This window comes from Dipodomys merriami, unplaced genomic scaffold (assembly GCF_024711535.1).
Source record: "Dipodomys merriami isolate MVZ:Mamm:240054 unplaced genomic scaffold, mDipMer1.0.p SCAF_154, whole genome shotgun sequence".
Lineage (NCBI taxonomy): Eukaryota > Metazoa > Chordata > Mammalia > Rodentia > Heteromyidae > Dipodomys > Dipodomys merriami.
In genome coordinates this window covers 1,918,861-1,934,058 of record NW_027202871.1, presented here as the reverse complement: position 1 = coordinate 1,934,058, position 15,198 = coordinate 1,918,861, and the positions used below count along the sequence as shown (strand labels likewise).

The 15,198-nt window shown below is 54.3% G+C and overlaps 2 protein-coding genes across 3 annotated transcripts in view; one reads left to right on the top strand and one right to left on the bottom strand.

Moving 5' to 3' along the window:
• Positions 1-967: 967 nt before the first annotated feature.
• Shox2 (SHOX homeobox 2) lies at positions 968-9,056 on the bottom strand. Of its 2 annotated transcripts, none has more exons than XM_070022822.1 (5): positions 8,536-9,056; positions 5,570-5,778; positions 3,242-3,299; positions 2,879-2,967; positions 968-1,306 (listed from the first exon to the last, which is right to left on the bottom strand). In XM_070022822.1, exons 1-5 carry the CDS (start codon positions 8,957-8,959, stop codon positions 1,013-1,015), a joined length of 1,074 nt encoding a protein of 357 aa, XP_069878923.1. In that variant the 5' UTR covers positions 8,960-9,056; the 3' UTR covers positions 968-1,012. The 2 variants fall into 2 exon arrangements, with proteins under 2 accessions (XP_069878923.1, XP_069878924.1); XM_070022823.1 differs by having other exon boundaries at positions 968-1,270; positions 8,536-8,860.
• Positions 9,057-12,123: 3,067 nt separating this feature from the next.
• Positions 12,124-15,198, top strand: part of Rsrc1 (arginine and serine rich coiled-coil 1) — a 252,904-nt gene continuing 249,829 nt past the window's right edge. Inside the window, exons 1-2 of the mRNA XM_070022829.1 lie at positions 12,124-12,201; positions 12,729-13,046. Of these exons, the coding sequence (XP_069878930.1) occupies positions 12,124-12,201; positions 12,729-13,046 (396 nt within the window). The remainder of the gene's footprint in view (positions 12,202-12,728; positions 13,047-15,198) is intronic.

Here is a 15,198-nt window from a genome sequence, read left to right as displayed (position 1 = left end):
AAGTTACTCATTGCGGTCTGCTGTCTTCTCCTTTCCTGGTTGTTTCTGCCCGCCTGGCCTCTAGCTTCTTGGGGGAATGAAAGTGTACTTTCCCTCCTGGTGCCTTGTTTTTTTTCTTTCTTTGCAACCCCATGTCCAAATGTAGGGACAGATGGGTGTCCATGGCGCCCGGCAGCGCGGGAGGGGTCGGTGTGGGGCGCCGGGGTCCGGGGGGCGGGGGAGGGAAGACGCCATCCGTGGAAGAGGAGCCGCATGCAACCCGGAGCGCGCCATCGGGGGCCCACCATCCCGCCAGCGCTTTAGGGGGACTGCTGTCCGTGGCACCCATTTCTTGAGCGTGTCTTAGAGTGTCTCCTCCTCACGCGCGCTTACACTGGGCGTGTCCCCTCCGCGCGCGCACACCGATTTCCGCTCCACCATGCATGCTGGGTTTTCCACGCGAGGCCCCGCATGCGGAGGCCCCGCACACGGAGGCCCGCCTCTCGGATCAGATGTCTCCTGGTGAAGTGAACGTCGCGAAGGAAGGGCCTTTCCAGAACCCGTGGGCTTCCCGCGCGCTCACCGAGCTCGGCTCTGCCTCCTGCCTGCCTTCTCCGCCCACGTGGAAAACACGCACCGCACGCAGACGCGGGTGACCCCCCGCCCCGTCTCCAGCTTCATCCGGGTTATTTTCCCGTGTTTTTTTTAAACGTATAAAATATCTCGTGGTCGCTTTGCCCTGTCGTTCTCTCGCCGAATAGCAATAAGAAACGCGATCCTTCCCTCTCTCGCTCTCTCTGTTGACACGAAGTCTGACTTCCGCGCGAGTCCGGCTGCGCAGGGCGTCCACGCGGCCCCGGGCTCCCAGTGTCCGATCTCTCCTCCCCCCCAGCGGGGTGGCGCGGGGCGGCGGCGGGGCGCGCGCAGAGCCGGGCGGGGGGCGTGGCGGGGCGGGAGGGGGCGAGGAGAAGCGGTGTAGGGGCCTGGGGTGCGTGCGGGGCCGGCTCCGGGGCGCAGGGCGCGCGCGGCGGCGTCACAGGCCCAGGGCGGCCGCGTGCTTTTTGGCTTTCAGTCTGAGATCGGCGATGCTGGAGTTCTTGCTGGTGGTCTTGGCGGCGGCGGCGGCGGCCACCACCGAGGCGGCGGACGCCGAGTCTGCAGCCAGCGTGGCCAGCGGCAGTCCGAAGGGCGGCGCTGGGAACATCATGTAGGGCGCGTGCGCGGCCAGGTGCGGGTGCAGGTGGTGGTGCGCGTGCGCCACGGCGCTGTCCAGCTGCAGCTGGGCCTGAACCTGAAAGGACAAGGGCGTCACGTTGCAATGACTATCCTAGGGTGACAACAGAATAGAAACAGAGCATTAACGGCGTCCGGCGGGGACGGGGGAGGGGGCTTGGGCTAAGCTTCCACCCAGGGTGACTGTCTCCTTGTCCTGACTGAATCTGGGGCCGACTCCCCCAGCCCCACCCTCCCCCCCCCACCCCATTCTGGAGATCTGAGAATAAGCAAGAGCTTCGTTTGTGGTGCTAAGACATCATCTACCTCAAAATAACCACGCTATACTGGAAAGGTCAGAGGTGACCTGCCTGGTCTGCGGTGCCCACTCTGTCCCAGGACTGAGCAAACTACAAAACTCCCCCCCCACACACACACTTAGGGAAGTTTGGGGATCTCCAGTGTATCTGGAGAAACTGTGCACTGGACTCCTAGCTGTGACTGTCACAAGATCTAGGGGTGCATGGAAGGGGCCTGGCTCAAGTGGGAGACTTCCAGCTGGGCACTCAGCACGCAAGCTGAACAGGCAAGAGGCCCAGACTTCAAACTTCAATAGAAGCAAAGGGGGGGGGGAATACCTGGGCATCTTGTTAAAATACATATTCTGAATCAGAAGGTTTCGTTTGGTGCCAGAAATCATGACTCTCTAACATCTCTCAGGAGGTCCTGCTTCTGCTAGGCAGAGGATCTTGGCTTTCCAAGAAGGACCAGTCTTCTTTAAGTTCTACCCTTCCTCTTCCTCCATTCTCCTTTCCTATTTCAAAACCCCACTGGAGAATGCCAGAGGACTGTGGTGCTAATAAAGCTAAAGTCTCCCCAACACTGTCTCTGAAAGCATGGGGCTATCTGCAGGGGTCCACCCTAGTCCAGGGCACTGACCGGTACCATCTAACTCACCACAACACAGCCCTGTAAAGAAGGCAGGGGGTCCTGGCTAAGGAAGGGGAAGGTCAGGTGCTGGTTGGGAAAGGATTTGCCCTGAGGCTCAGAGAGTGGGGAGTGCAGAGCGCAGGGATTTCCCAGGATTAAATCATGCCTCCAGGCTGTCATTTTTAAATGTGGTCTTCCAGGTTTCTTCTCCACCGCCAAGAAAGGGATTGCTGGGGTAGGGTGGCCCTAGAAAAATCAAGGCTTTCCCTTCCATCAGAGACAAAGCTTTGTTTGCAGAGATAGCTTTTAAAAAAAACAAGTCTGAGTTGGGAATACTTGTATTTATTTTTCTTCCACCAGAGACATTTAAAGTGACTAAGAGGTGGGAAATACCTAGAAAAATAATATTTAGAGGGTTGCCTTAGAAACACTTTAGGACTAACCTGTGTATTAGATTTGACAAAATCATAATCAAAAGGCTTTTCCTTCTCGTCCTCAAGTGCAATCTTAACTGCATTTTAAAAAAGACCAGTTGCTGCGCTCAGACCCCTTTGGGGATTCTCTTGAAAACAGGAAGGGCTAGGCATTCAAGACCTCCACACTGTATAGGATTTTAAAGGGGAGTGGGCCCATTATATCATCTTGAAATCGATTCTCCAGCTGCCTGGGCATTGGGGCTCAACAGTCCAAGCAAGAATTGAGGCTCCCCCCACCCCTTCACATTTAGAAACAGCTTTGGTACTAGGCTGTAACTTGCCTGTTGGAAGGGCATCCTTAAGGCTCCTACGTTGACATAGGGTGCAACTCTACATGCTTCAAACTGGCTGGCAGCCCCGATGAGAACACCTGTAAAAAAAAAAAATAATAGGGGAACACAATAATAACGTGAAGGGAACATTTCTACTTTTGTTTCCCAGATTCTAAAGGATCATACTAGAACTGGACTGCTATTTTGCACTATGGCTGCCATCATTAAAATAAATTTATTCTAAACTTTAGAACTTTCAGCAACTGTCTTTAGAGGAGTTTCTTAACTCAAGGAATAAGATCTCTCTCGTTCCCACCCCCATCTCTTTTTTACTTAGCATAGTAAGTGTTTTATGTCTTATAAGAAGCATACCTTTATGGAGTTGATTTTCTTGTTTTCTACATTTAGCTCTTCGGTTTTGAAACCAAACCTACAAATTGGAGGGGGGGGAAAACCCTAAATGTTACTACCCCAAAAATGTTTTAAGTTACTAGAGTACTAGCATTTTAGGCATGGTCTTCAACATCAGACAAGCAACCTATGGATTATATAAAACAGCGCTAATTTCCAAAATTAAAAATGTAAATGAGGTTCAGAAATAGGAGGATTTCACCCACTACTGAAATATGAACTGTTTCTTGATAAATTACTTCTAGCCCTGGTTTCATCCTTCCACATTAGGATCCCCAAGGCCCCAGATGCTCCCTGGTACCTGACACCAACGTGATAATGGGTTTAAATGTTTGCCCACTTAGGGCCTAAAAAGAATGGGCTCAGTAATAGCCTGTAATATTAATTAGCTTTATCTTGAACAAAAACCAAACACTAAAGCAAATACTTTATTGGGGGGGGTAGGTTGTTAGGAAGGAGAGGTAATTAGTGTCATAACAGCCTCACAACAAAGAAGTTTAGGATTTCTGTGTTCTTCTGTGCAGCAGAGTGTAACCCAGCAGCAGAATAATTGTGTCATTATCATGATAATCTAATTTGCTTTTATAGGAAAAGGCACTGCCTGCAGTTAGGACAGTAGGGAAGATGGGGGGGGGCGGAAAGGATAGTACTGAAACTGAAATAAGAAAGACCAACAACAATGTTCTTAAGTAAGAAAAAAGAACAGCCCTCTCCCAAAGTGGGGGGGGTGGGGTGGATGGAGCTTGACTCTAGAAACTCCTGAATACTAAATCTGGTCTTCTTAAATAATTGCCAACTTTTAAGAGGCAGTATGACAGATTATTTTTAAAGATTCAAATAAAGCTGACTTTTACACTTGAGTTCCAATCATACAGCATATTGACTGATTCACAAATTAATGCTTTAAAAAAAATCCCATGAAAGGAAAATATTGTTTCAGAGCTTTTCCTGTTCTACTTTTGAAAGCAAGTGTCACATGAATGTGAATCTTCAAAAATGCCCCTGCTATTTAATACAATAAAGGGGTGGGTTTTGTGCCTGGATGACAACCTTTGTGTCATTCCCATGGCCTGAGGCTTCTTGCCTCCCCCCCCCCAAGAATTAGAATTGAGATACTATTACTCAGACCTGTAATAATCATCACTGCGTTAAGGGGTTTGGTAGCCTCCAGAGATGTCTGAGCATACAGCAAAAGGCAGGGAAGGCTTTCAAGGGGAGTCTGACACCGTGCTCGCCACGGCTGCCTATTATTCTATTCCTCCTTCAACCTTACGAGTCCCCTTTCTTCCTGATCCTATTACAAGATGCCGGGGAGCCCCCAAAAGAATTGCGCCTAGTTCTCTACAGATGGCCGTCTCCGCGCCCAGAGACCCCGGGAGTATCTGTTACAGCCATACTTTAGAACAGCTGCAGGCATTCTAGCCTAAAACTGCTCCATGTGTTCAAACAAATAATGACCATCATTTTCTCCTTTTTTATTATTTGAGCGGAAATACAATCTGAAACGTTTAAATTTGTTCCCATAAACCTGGAATCCTACGCACGGACGCATATCATTTTCTCTCTCAGAGGCCTCCCAGAGCCACTTTTGCGATTACAATCCACCTCAACGGCCAATAAAGAAAAATCCGCGGCTATTCTAATTTGCGGGGATGAGCACTTGCTCGAGATGAGGCTTCAGACCGTGTAAAAATGGAATTTCTCTGCACTCAGGTCCCTGGCCTTGGTCAACATAGAACAAAACAGAACCCCCAACGCACTCGCTCCTCCTCTGCTCCACACCGGGTTTGAGACGGAGCCTCCACCAGCGGACTGTAAATTTCTGCGCTTAACAGTTACTAATTTTCTTTATAGTCCGTACATCTATAAACCTAATTGGCATATCCGCTCGGCAAGCTTACATCCCGGGGCAGACCCTCGACGGAACTCCATGTCCAGAGAGGAACACACTCAGGGGAACTTTTTAAAGCATCCAGAGATAAAACGATTTTCTGTGGGATTTTTTTTAAGGCTTATAAAAGTAGGCCCATTAGAATTAAACCACATTAAAGACGGCGCGAGGCGAACGGGGTGCAGTTGGTAGAGACTCTGGGAGCAAGCCCAGCACTGTTTCCTTCTTCGGGGAACACATGTGGGGAGATGGGGGGTTGGCGGGAGACTGGAGGATTGAGATTTGCCTCGGGGAGCCCGACGCCCAGCGAAGACACCCCTCCCCGGCTCGGCGCCCGGAAGCCTCCCTGGCGGAGCCTCCGCCCGGTGGCCTCCCGTCCCGCCCGGCCCGGCGGGTACCTGCACGCGGGCCTCGGACAGCCCCAGCCGCTGGCTCAGCTCCTCGCGCATGAAGGCGTCCGGGTAGTGGGTCTCATCGAAAAGCCTCTCCAGCTCGTTGAGTTGTTCCAGGGTGAAATTGGTCCGACTTCGCCTCTGCTTGATCTTGGTCTGGCCTTCGTCCTCCATCCCTTTCGCATCGTCCTTGCGCTCCTTCAGATCAGGGGACACTGGAGAGGGCGCCGCGGGCCGGAGCACACGTGCATCGCCCCACGCACGCACCGGCCACACACCGGCACACAGGACAAAAAAACACACGGCACAGCAAACCCGTTACCAGGCTTGTCTGCAGGAAGGATCGAGAATGCTCCCCCGCCCCCCCCCGCAATTCATGCCCCCCCCCCGTCCCGCCGGGCGTGCGGGATGCGCACCCGAGCCGCCTCTGCGGGGGGCCGCCGGGGTCAGGGTGCGCCCCCCGCCCTGCCCCCGCGGCCTCGCCCCCACCTCCCTCCCACCCCCGGCACACGGCGCCCTCCCTCCCTCACTCTCGCGCGCCCACACACTGGCACACATCAAACGCGCCGCGCCCGGCCGCGCCCCGAGCGCGCGCGTGGTTAAAAGGCGCGGCGAGGCCACGCGCCGGCCTGTCACGCCGGCCGTCCTCGGAGGGCCGGCCGCAGGTCAGGCCCGCTCTCCCCGCCGCGGGCCTTCGGTCCCCCGCAACCTTGATGCTCTAATTTCAGAACAATTGGGGCGGCGAAGGGTCGCTGCGGGAGAAGACCTCGGCGCTGCGTGGCGCGGGCCTCTGCCTCCCGGGGCGCCGGACGCCGTCCCAGGGCCAGAGCCAGGCCTTCCGGATGGTTCCACCGGCTGCTGGACAGCCTCTGCGCCACCCTATCCCCACCAAGTCGTGGGAGCACAGGCGCCCACGCCATGTTGGCGGCCCGGAGGTGTCGCGGCCCACGCCGGGCCAGAGGCGGGCGGCGGCAGAGGGGCGGCCGAGGAGGGCGGCGGAGCCCACCACCGCGTCTGCTCGCTCCCCGCCCTCCCCCGTGGAAACGCACACTCGACCCTAAACGCTGAAACCCACAGAGATCAACAGGTTCACGAAGAACATTCCCGATCCTCGGTTTCTATTGGTCGCTCGGAGCCCTTTCATGCATCCAGCCGCTCCGATGCTTAATAAAATATGCATTCTCTGCGGTGGGGTAGCTAGCGCACATCCGCCGCCGCCACTTTCCTGTCCTTCCCCCTTTAAAAACAGGAGCTCGGCGAGCGTGGGCGTCCGGAGCCACAGAGGGAGCACACACGCGTGCACACACGCGCGCGCACACATGCACACCCAAAGGCCTCCACGTAAAGACCGCCCTGACCTCCATCTCTGCCCGAGCCGAGGCGGTGTGCACCCTCCCAGCCGGGCTTCTAGCATGGCCTAGGCTCTCTGCGGCTCTTTGCCATCAACAGGGGGGTCAAAAACCCGTTTCTAGAACAGCTCATACACCAAGCGATGGGGCCTGGCCCCGAGTTTGGAAATCAAGGACCCCAGGTTTCAGACCAGAGCCCACCGGGAGGCCTCGGTCCGCGGCCCGGGGAGGCGCGCGGTGGGAGGCCCGGGACCCCCATCGCTTTCCAGTTTTAGCCTCGAAAACAGAGGCCAGACTGCCTTTTCCACACAGTCATCCGAACTCGCAGCCGGCCTGGCTCGGTGTCAGGGTTCATTTTGTGGGCATTTGTCCTTCCTGCGGGAAGGAAGCGGCCGGCGATCCCAGACACTAGAGATCCATTTAAGAGGAGAATGTTCCCCGTGATCTTGCAGTGGATTTAAACACGGAACCGCACCCCACAGAGCCTGCCAAAGAGTGTGTTTTGTGTGTGTGTGTTGCGTGTGTGTGTAGAAAGGCTTTGTCTGCTTCTCGTCATCCACACAAGTGGATGCCCCTTTAAAGTTTGGGGGCTGTAGAGGAAAGAAGTCCAAATCGAAGTTGATTAATAGACTTCATATAATTTCCACTTCACCCCCAAATTTCCACTTAATGGCCTAAGCAGGAACAGACCACGTTAGACACCACTTAATTGCTCGCTTACAGGCTGGATCCTGGGCACGCCACATATTTTCTTAATTGGAAGAACATGGCAGCGCAGGGCGCCGGCAGCAGCGCCGCGCGCCGCGTTAATTTTACCGTGGAGCTCCTTCCGCGCAGGGCGAGCGGGCCGGCGGCCCACCGGCCCACCGCGGAGGCCAGGAGGCTCCGGACCCCGGGTGGCCACCCAGCCGCCCCGGGAGCCCGGGCCCATCCCCAGCCGTCACCAAATAAACACGCGCTCGGATCCTCGAAATAGAAACCCGGACGCCGCATCCGGGGAGGCGAAGGCGCAGAATGGACCCGAGCTCCGGCGGAGCGGGAAGTTTTGGTCCCCGAGCCACCCCACCCCCATCCCTGCTCCCAGGATGCGGGGTCTCAGCGGAGCGTCCCCGGGGGGTTCCGGGGCGGCGGCCCGGGGCGCGACCGTGGCTGCCCGCATCTCGGCGCTCTCCGCTCGGGCCCCGACCCCCCGCGCCCCGGGAGGCGGCAGCCTCCGTCGGGCCGCGTGGCGAGCCCCAGCCCGCTCCCCTCCCGCCGGGCAGATCGTGCCCCGCGCGAACTTCCACGTCCGCCTGCGGTCCCGCGGGCCGGGCTGCGCGCGGGCCGGGCTGCGTGCGGGCGCGGCGGGACAGCTAGGGCCGGACGCGCCCCGCGCCCCCTCCCACGGCGGGACCCCGCCCGCCCGCCCGCGAGCGTGCGCACCCGGGCCTGGCCGGCCCGCTTCCCGCCGGGGCCCTGCGCGGGCCGCCCCTCCCCGGCCGACCCGGGTGTCTCCCGCCCGGGGAAGGCCGGGAAGGCGGGAAGAAGGGAGCGTGGGCTGGAGTTGGGGTGCGGGGTGGGGTGGGGAGCGTGGCCCGGAGCTGGGGCGCGGTGGCGGGGTGGGGGTGGGGGGTCGGCCGTTACCCTCGGTCAGCCGCGGGCTGCCCGGCTCCCGGCTTCGCTCGGCGGCGCCCATGTCCAGGTCCCGGACGGGGGAGCGCCCTCCGCCGCCGCCGCCGCCTCCGCCCGCGCCGCCGCCACCAACGCCGCCGCCAACGCCGCCGCCAACGCCGGGCGCCCGGAGCGCGGGGCTGCTGCGGTCGTCGCGGCCCGGCTCGGCGCAGCCGCCCGGCTCCCTGGCCCCGCGCAGCGGCCCGCTCTCCAGCACCTCCCGGTAGGTGATGGCCTCCTTCTTCTCCTTCACTTTCTGGTCGAAGGACTTGGAGACGAACGCCGTGAGTTCTTCCATCGCCGCCCGCCGGCCCGCGCCCGACCTCTCCCCGCTGAGCCCCGCTCCTTTTTTCCTTCTTCTTTTTTTACTGCTCCAGCCCCCCCAATAACAGCACATCAATGGGGCAGGGGTGGGGGAGGAGGGAGGGGAGGAGGGGAGGAAAAGAGCAGAAAGAAGAAAGGGGAGAAGTAGGAGGAAAAGAAGTGAGAGGAGGGGGAGGAGGGAGGGGAGGACGGAGGGGAGGGCGGGGAGGATCGGGAGGGGAGGCCGGAGGAGGGGGGGTGGAGGCCGGCGGGGGGCGCGGGAGGAGGGCGGGGGCCCGGAGGGAAAGGCGGCCCGCGGCCGGCCCGCGCGCGGGTGCTCGGCGGAGCTCGCCCACCGTCCCGGGGCCCGGGGTTCCGGCCGAGCCGGCGCCGCGCCCTGCAGCCGCACTATTTATACTTCCCGGCCGGGCCCGCGAGTCCCCGCCGCCCGCACCCGGGCCCCGGCCCTTCCCGGGGGGCCGCTGCGCCGCACCTGGGGGGGGGCGGGGGCGGGGACGGGAGGGGGGGGATGAGAAATAGAGAGACGGGAGATGGGATGGAGATGAGAGATTAGAGAGAGACGGAGCGAGATTAGAGAGAGATGAGAGAGATGACAGATAATGTATATATGTGTATGTATGAGAGAGATTAGAGAGAGCCAGAGAGATGCGAGAGAGGAGGGATGAGAGATATTATATCTATGTATCTATGTACATATGAGAGAGACAGAGAGAGAGAGAGAGAGAGAGCGAGAGAGAGAGAGAGCGCCCCGTGTCCGCGAGGCCGGAGCGGCAGTCCCGTTTCCAGGTAGCCGGTGCGCTCGGCCGTGAACCCGAGATTGACAAGGACCCCTCATTAATTTAATTAGGCGCGGGTTCCGCGCTGGTGTCAGGACTTAGTGAAGCACCGCGAGCGGGGTGCACTGCGCGGGGGCGGGGCCACGAGGAAGCCGCGGCGCGCGCGGCTGTGCGGGGTCCCCGCCGCGCCCGGTCCCCGCCGCGCCCGCCCGCCCGCCGCCCGCTCGGCCGCGGGGGCGCTCGGCGTCTGCTCGCTCACGGCCCCGGGGCTCGCTCCGCTGGCCTCCCCGCCCCGCCCGCCGCTTCCACCGCAGTCCGGCCTCTCCGCCCCCTCTGGGTCGCCCCCCAGGTCCGCAGCCGGGCCGGGGCCCGGGCGCGCCGCGGCCACCGCACTTGGAGTCGCTCCGTGGAGTCCCGGTCTCCGCGCCGCCCGCGCTGCCACGCCGCGCCCCGGGCCCCAGCGCTGCCCAGCCCGGCCGGCTCTGCCGCGCTCCACGCTCAGGTCCCGGGACCCTCACCGTCGGACCCCCGCGGGCCCCCGCCTCCTCCTTGACACCCACCACGCACATCTGGGCTGGCCTCCTAATTCTGCAAGCGTGGCAGAAACAATGCGGAGTTTGTGCCCCGTGTACGTTTACCTACGGTGGGCCGAGGAAAACAGACACACTTGGAGAAGGCGCGTTCTCGCTCGCTCACTCGCTCGCTCGCTCTCGGTGATAGGATTCAGAATATAAAAATTATATTCTGGCTTTTTTTAAATGGAAACGTGAATATTCCTGAGCCCCTGTCTGTATTTTCTTGCTGAGAAGATTCAAATACCTGCCAGACATACACTCACAACCGAATATTTACACGGAAGAGTTACAGTTACTCGATCCTGTAAACAAATATGCCTCTTGAAGTGTGGCTTTGGGAGCATTTTCAAGTACGTGGAGTATTAATGCAATCTTTCTGATGTTAAGGTTGTATTCATTATCATAGATCTAAAACTGTTGGTAAAAATAAAAAGCAATTGCAGAACACGAATACCCGTATCTTATACTCCTTGGTTAAAGTGTTCAAGTAAGCAAATGATTGGACAAGTTCTATCAAAACAATCTGAAACGTGTGTGGGAAGAGAACACGGTTAAACTTCGGTATATAAAGTCTCTCAAATGTAAGTAGAGACTGTAGTAACATCAGTTTTTACTACAGAGTGAAATGTAGGTAAGTAGAGAGACTGTATATAACATCAGTTTGTATGTAGTACAGAGTCAAATGTAAGTAGAGACTGTATCATCAGTTTGTACTACAGAGGAAATGTTCATGTTTGGCGAATTTAAGAAAGGTGAAAATCATGCTGCTGTCTTCTGAAAACGTCCTTTTTGCTTGCTACTTTTAGGGCAAATACCATTAAAATATTCGTAGCAATAGCTTGTTGGTGTTTTAGGGTATTAATGAAGTATAGGAACATTTGCTTTTATTCCATAAGAAATGCAAAAACCCAGACTTTTGACAGTTAGAATGAATTTAGGAATGTAACTTCACATCGAGTCTTGGTATACAACCCATAGCCATTTTAACTCCGGTATTATCATAGGGGAACAGTCATAAAACTTAGTCCTGCATGAGACTCTGTCTTAAAGATTTTTTTTAAGTAACAGAGTGGCCAATAATGGGGTCAGCTAAATGGACCAGGTAATGCAAGAGCTCTCAAAGGGCGGTGTAAAAATGCATATTCACAAACAGCAACTCAGTAAGCACTATCTATTGGAAGTCTAAGAGGACACTCCAGTCACTTCTTTCTCCTTTTATGCACATGACTTTTAAGTATAAAGTTAAATCTCATCTACTGAACTTGAGGGCAAGACAGCCACTTTAAAGATCACCTCAGAACCAAAAGATTTCCCCATGATCTCAGCTCACTGGCATATTTTAAATATGAGGATGCTAGTATTGATATTAGAAAGAGCAATGAGAAGTCTGCAGTGTCTGGACACAGATTCCTACTCACTAAAGGAAGTTTAATTACAAAATCTATTGGCATATAGTAAGTGTACAGTGTAATGGTTTTCACGATGAAATTTCCATACACGCACATAATGTATTTTGGCCATATCCACTCACTCTCCTTTTCTTTCTCCTTCCTCTCTCCCTTTCCATATCCCTGATATGTCCTCTTTGGGGGAAGCTTTTTTTTTTTTTTAATCCAACGTTTTTAATAAATGCTATGAACTTCTAGTGTTGTTTCTTTACTAAATGGCAAATGTTTTCCACAGATAAAACATTTCAAAGAGCAGTTTTGCAAAGAGAATCACTGAAGTGAAAACTCAACTGATAGCCTGTGGACAGATATACAAGTTTCAATAAAATTCAGGACCCAGAGGGGGTACCTCAATTCTTGAATTATTGAAAAAGCATTTTGTATTAAAAATGTTCTTTCAAAACTGGCTAAAGTGCAGTTATTTATTACGGATATACCATGGAGGAGATGATTTCACCACGGGCAATATCTGTGGAAAGCTGCACCTTGGTTTACCTAGCAGCTGCACACGAATTGGTTCTCACAGTCCACCCAAACTGAGCCTAACAGTTTTTTGTATCTTTTTACCTTTGCTTTCTTATGGTAAATAATGCAAAATAGAGTTTTTTTTTATGTAAGGGAAAGTAACGCATTGAGAGTTACGGAAAATGTTGACATGTTTTAGTTTGTTGGCTTAATTTTTTTTTAATGTACACATTTGACTTCTAGAAGAAACTTCCTGTTCTTCCATCCGGTAGATTATTATTATTATTATTATTATTCCTCTTCCAACGGGTTCCTTTAATCTGAGAAACTAATTTACACCTAACCTGCGAGTGCCTTCACCTCCAGGGCAGACTTTTAATGCATTTTTGCAAATAAATCATTAGAATTTAATCACACAGGACTCTATACAGACACACACCCAGGATTTATTATTGTTGGGCGAACTTCCCCTCCTCCCAGCACAGGCTAACCAATTTTGCAAGGAGATGGTTGTCTTAAACATAACTTCCCAGATGCAGATTTACTGATTATCTGTGACGATAAGGGCGATCAGCCAGGTAGTACAGTCCTCCAATCGCACCTTTATTGCTTTTGGGAACAGGCAAATCCAATTACACAAGCATGCAAAACAAACACCAAACAAAAAATTGGCGGCGAGACCAATCTACTCCCTCGGCATTCCGGTCGCCCTGGTAGCCTGCATCGATGCACTCGGAAGCTCGGCTGACGCTGCCTGGCGCTGGAACCAGGAAGGCGCTGAGCTTAAACTGAAGCGAGTTCGGAGTACGCCGGTGGCGCCCCGACCTGTAGAAATCCGCCTGCTCCGCGGCCCTGGCAAGTCTACCCTACATACGAATCCGAAGGAGGGCACCCAGGTGACGCCGGGGGTCTGTCCGGGCGGCGGCGGGGCGCGAGGCCCGGTCCGCGGGCGGCGGCGTGGGGCCTGGCGGCGGCCTGTGGCGGCCGCAGGGGGGAGGGGGAGTGGGCCGCGCCTGGCCGGGAGGAGCCGCGCACTGCGCATGCGCTCCGCTCCCGAGGCGCCGGCCGCCTGGGTCCAGCCAGGCTGGGGGCCGCGGGGTGCAGGGGTGCAGCGGGCGCGACGGCCCGGCTCAGGCCTGCAGGCCTCTTTAGCTGCTTGGCCAGGCAGCTGTCGAGAGGGGATCCCCCTCTCCCTGCCTGGGGTTCCCTCCATTGCTGCTAGTTTATCTTGGACTCGGAGCGTAGCTCGAGGTTGGTGGGGCCCTAGGGAGGCTGCGTCCCGGCGCGCCTCACCCTTCCCCGCACTGCCCGTCCCCGCACTGCCCTGCCCTCCTCGGGGCTACCTGGCGTTCCATCCCCAGCCCTCTCCTGCCTGCCCAGAGGCCAAACAGGAGACGAGGACTTCCTGGTCTTGAACCGGTGTGCATCAATTCGCTTTCAAGAGTCTGGGTATCCCTTTGACCTCCGGGCTTTGCCCCATGTGTCATTTGTTCATGCTCTTTTAGTTTTACTTTTGGGCTTTCTAGGCTGGGCTCCTCCTGAAGCCTTGCTTCTTAACTTGATTTTTGGCTTGTTATTTTGGAGGTGGAGTCTATCCAGTGTTTCTTCTCAGGTTGGCTTCCACCGTCCAGATCTCAGTTCTAACGTACCAGAACACAAGTCGCCTGCTCTGGACCCTAGCTTAAAATTAACATGATTTCTCACCCAGAGGTTGTTTTCCTAATGCACCTGGGAAACCTAAATACTTTTTTTCCCCCTAAAATTTCCTGAATTATTAGGAACTTAATTTGTGTTTGATCTAACCAGGTAGCCAGTAGTTAAATTCATGTTATGTCTTGTCACAGGAAAGTAGGTGAAGTTAGAGCTATAGGCGACAGAGATGGCAGAGGTTTCAGTTTAAGGATTGGAGCACATATGACAGGTGCATCTGTTTGGGTAAACTAAGATCCTTGCTAGTCTTAAGGTCCATAAGTACTCCATTTCTTTGCAGGCAGGGAAAAATTTTTGCTAAGTGTATTTACTGTATACAAGAGAAGGAAAAATGTCCCATACAAAAGAGATTAAACTTTACCTGCTTCACAGTCTCAGTGTAAACAGTTGTTGCAAATTGGAAAACTTGTGTTATTTTTACAGATGTTTTCTGCTTTTCAAGCAATTGGAAGTAAATTACTGTTTGGCAATAGTTGCTTTTACTTATTCATTTATGCCCATTTTAGGGCTTGAACTCAGGGCTTTAAAAAAATTTTTTTTAATTTTTTTAATTTTTTTGGTCGGTCCTGGGGCCTGAAAGCTGGGCCTGAGAGCTGTTCCTCAGCTCTTAAGCTGAAGGCTAGCACTCTACCACTTGAGCGTCAGCCCCACTTCTGGCTTTTTCTGCTTATGTGGTGCTGAGGAATCGAACCCAGGGCCTCATGCATGTAAGGCAAGCACTCCACCACTGAGCCACCTTCCCAGCCCCTAGGGCTTTTTTTTTTTTTTTTTTAAACTCACAACTGGCATTCTGTCATTTGAACCATGCCTCCAGCCTGGCATTTTTGTTGGTTAGAGATGCTGGTTAGAACTTCAGTCCTCAGATCACAGCCTACTGGGTAGGTAGGATTACAGGGGTGAACCACCAGTATCTGGCTGTTTTATTTTTGTTCTACATCTTCCTCTTGTTGTAATAGCAGTACTTTTTTTTTTTCTTCTTCTTCTTGTGGCACTGAGATTTGAATTCAGGACTTCTCACTTGCCAAGGAGGTGCTCTGCTGCTTGAGCTACCTGCAGTCCAAGGAGGAGCTTTGGCAGAATTTTTTTAATCTCTTTGAATTTTTGTTCTGTTTATGCCTGAATTTTACGTCTCTTCTTTTACTTCATTTGTATCTTGCTGTACTTACCTGTGGATTTTTTTTGTATACTAAGTTGTGTTCATCCCATTTTTACTTTTTTTAACCTGTTTTTTTTTTTGGGGGGGGGGGGAGGCAGGGGAACATACAGCCAAGAGCAGTGATTAGGAATGGATAGTAAGGGACTTACAAACTGTCCTGTCCTCTAGGAACTTTTGTTCTC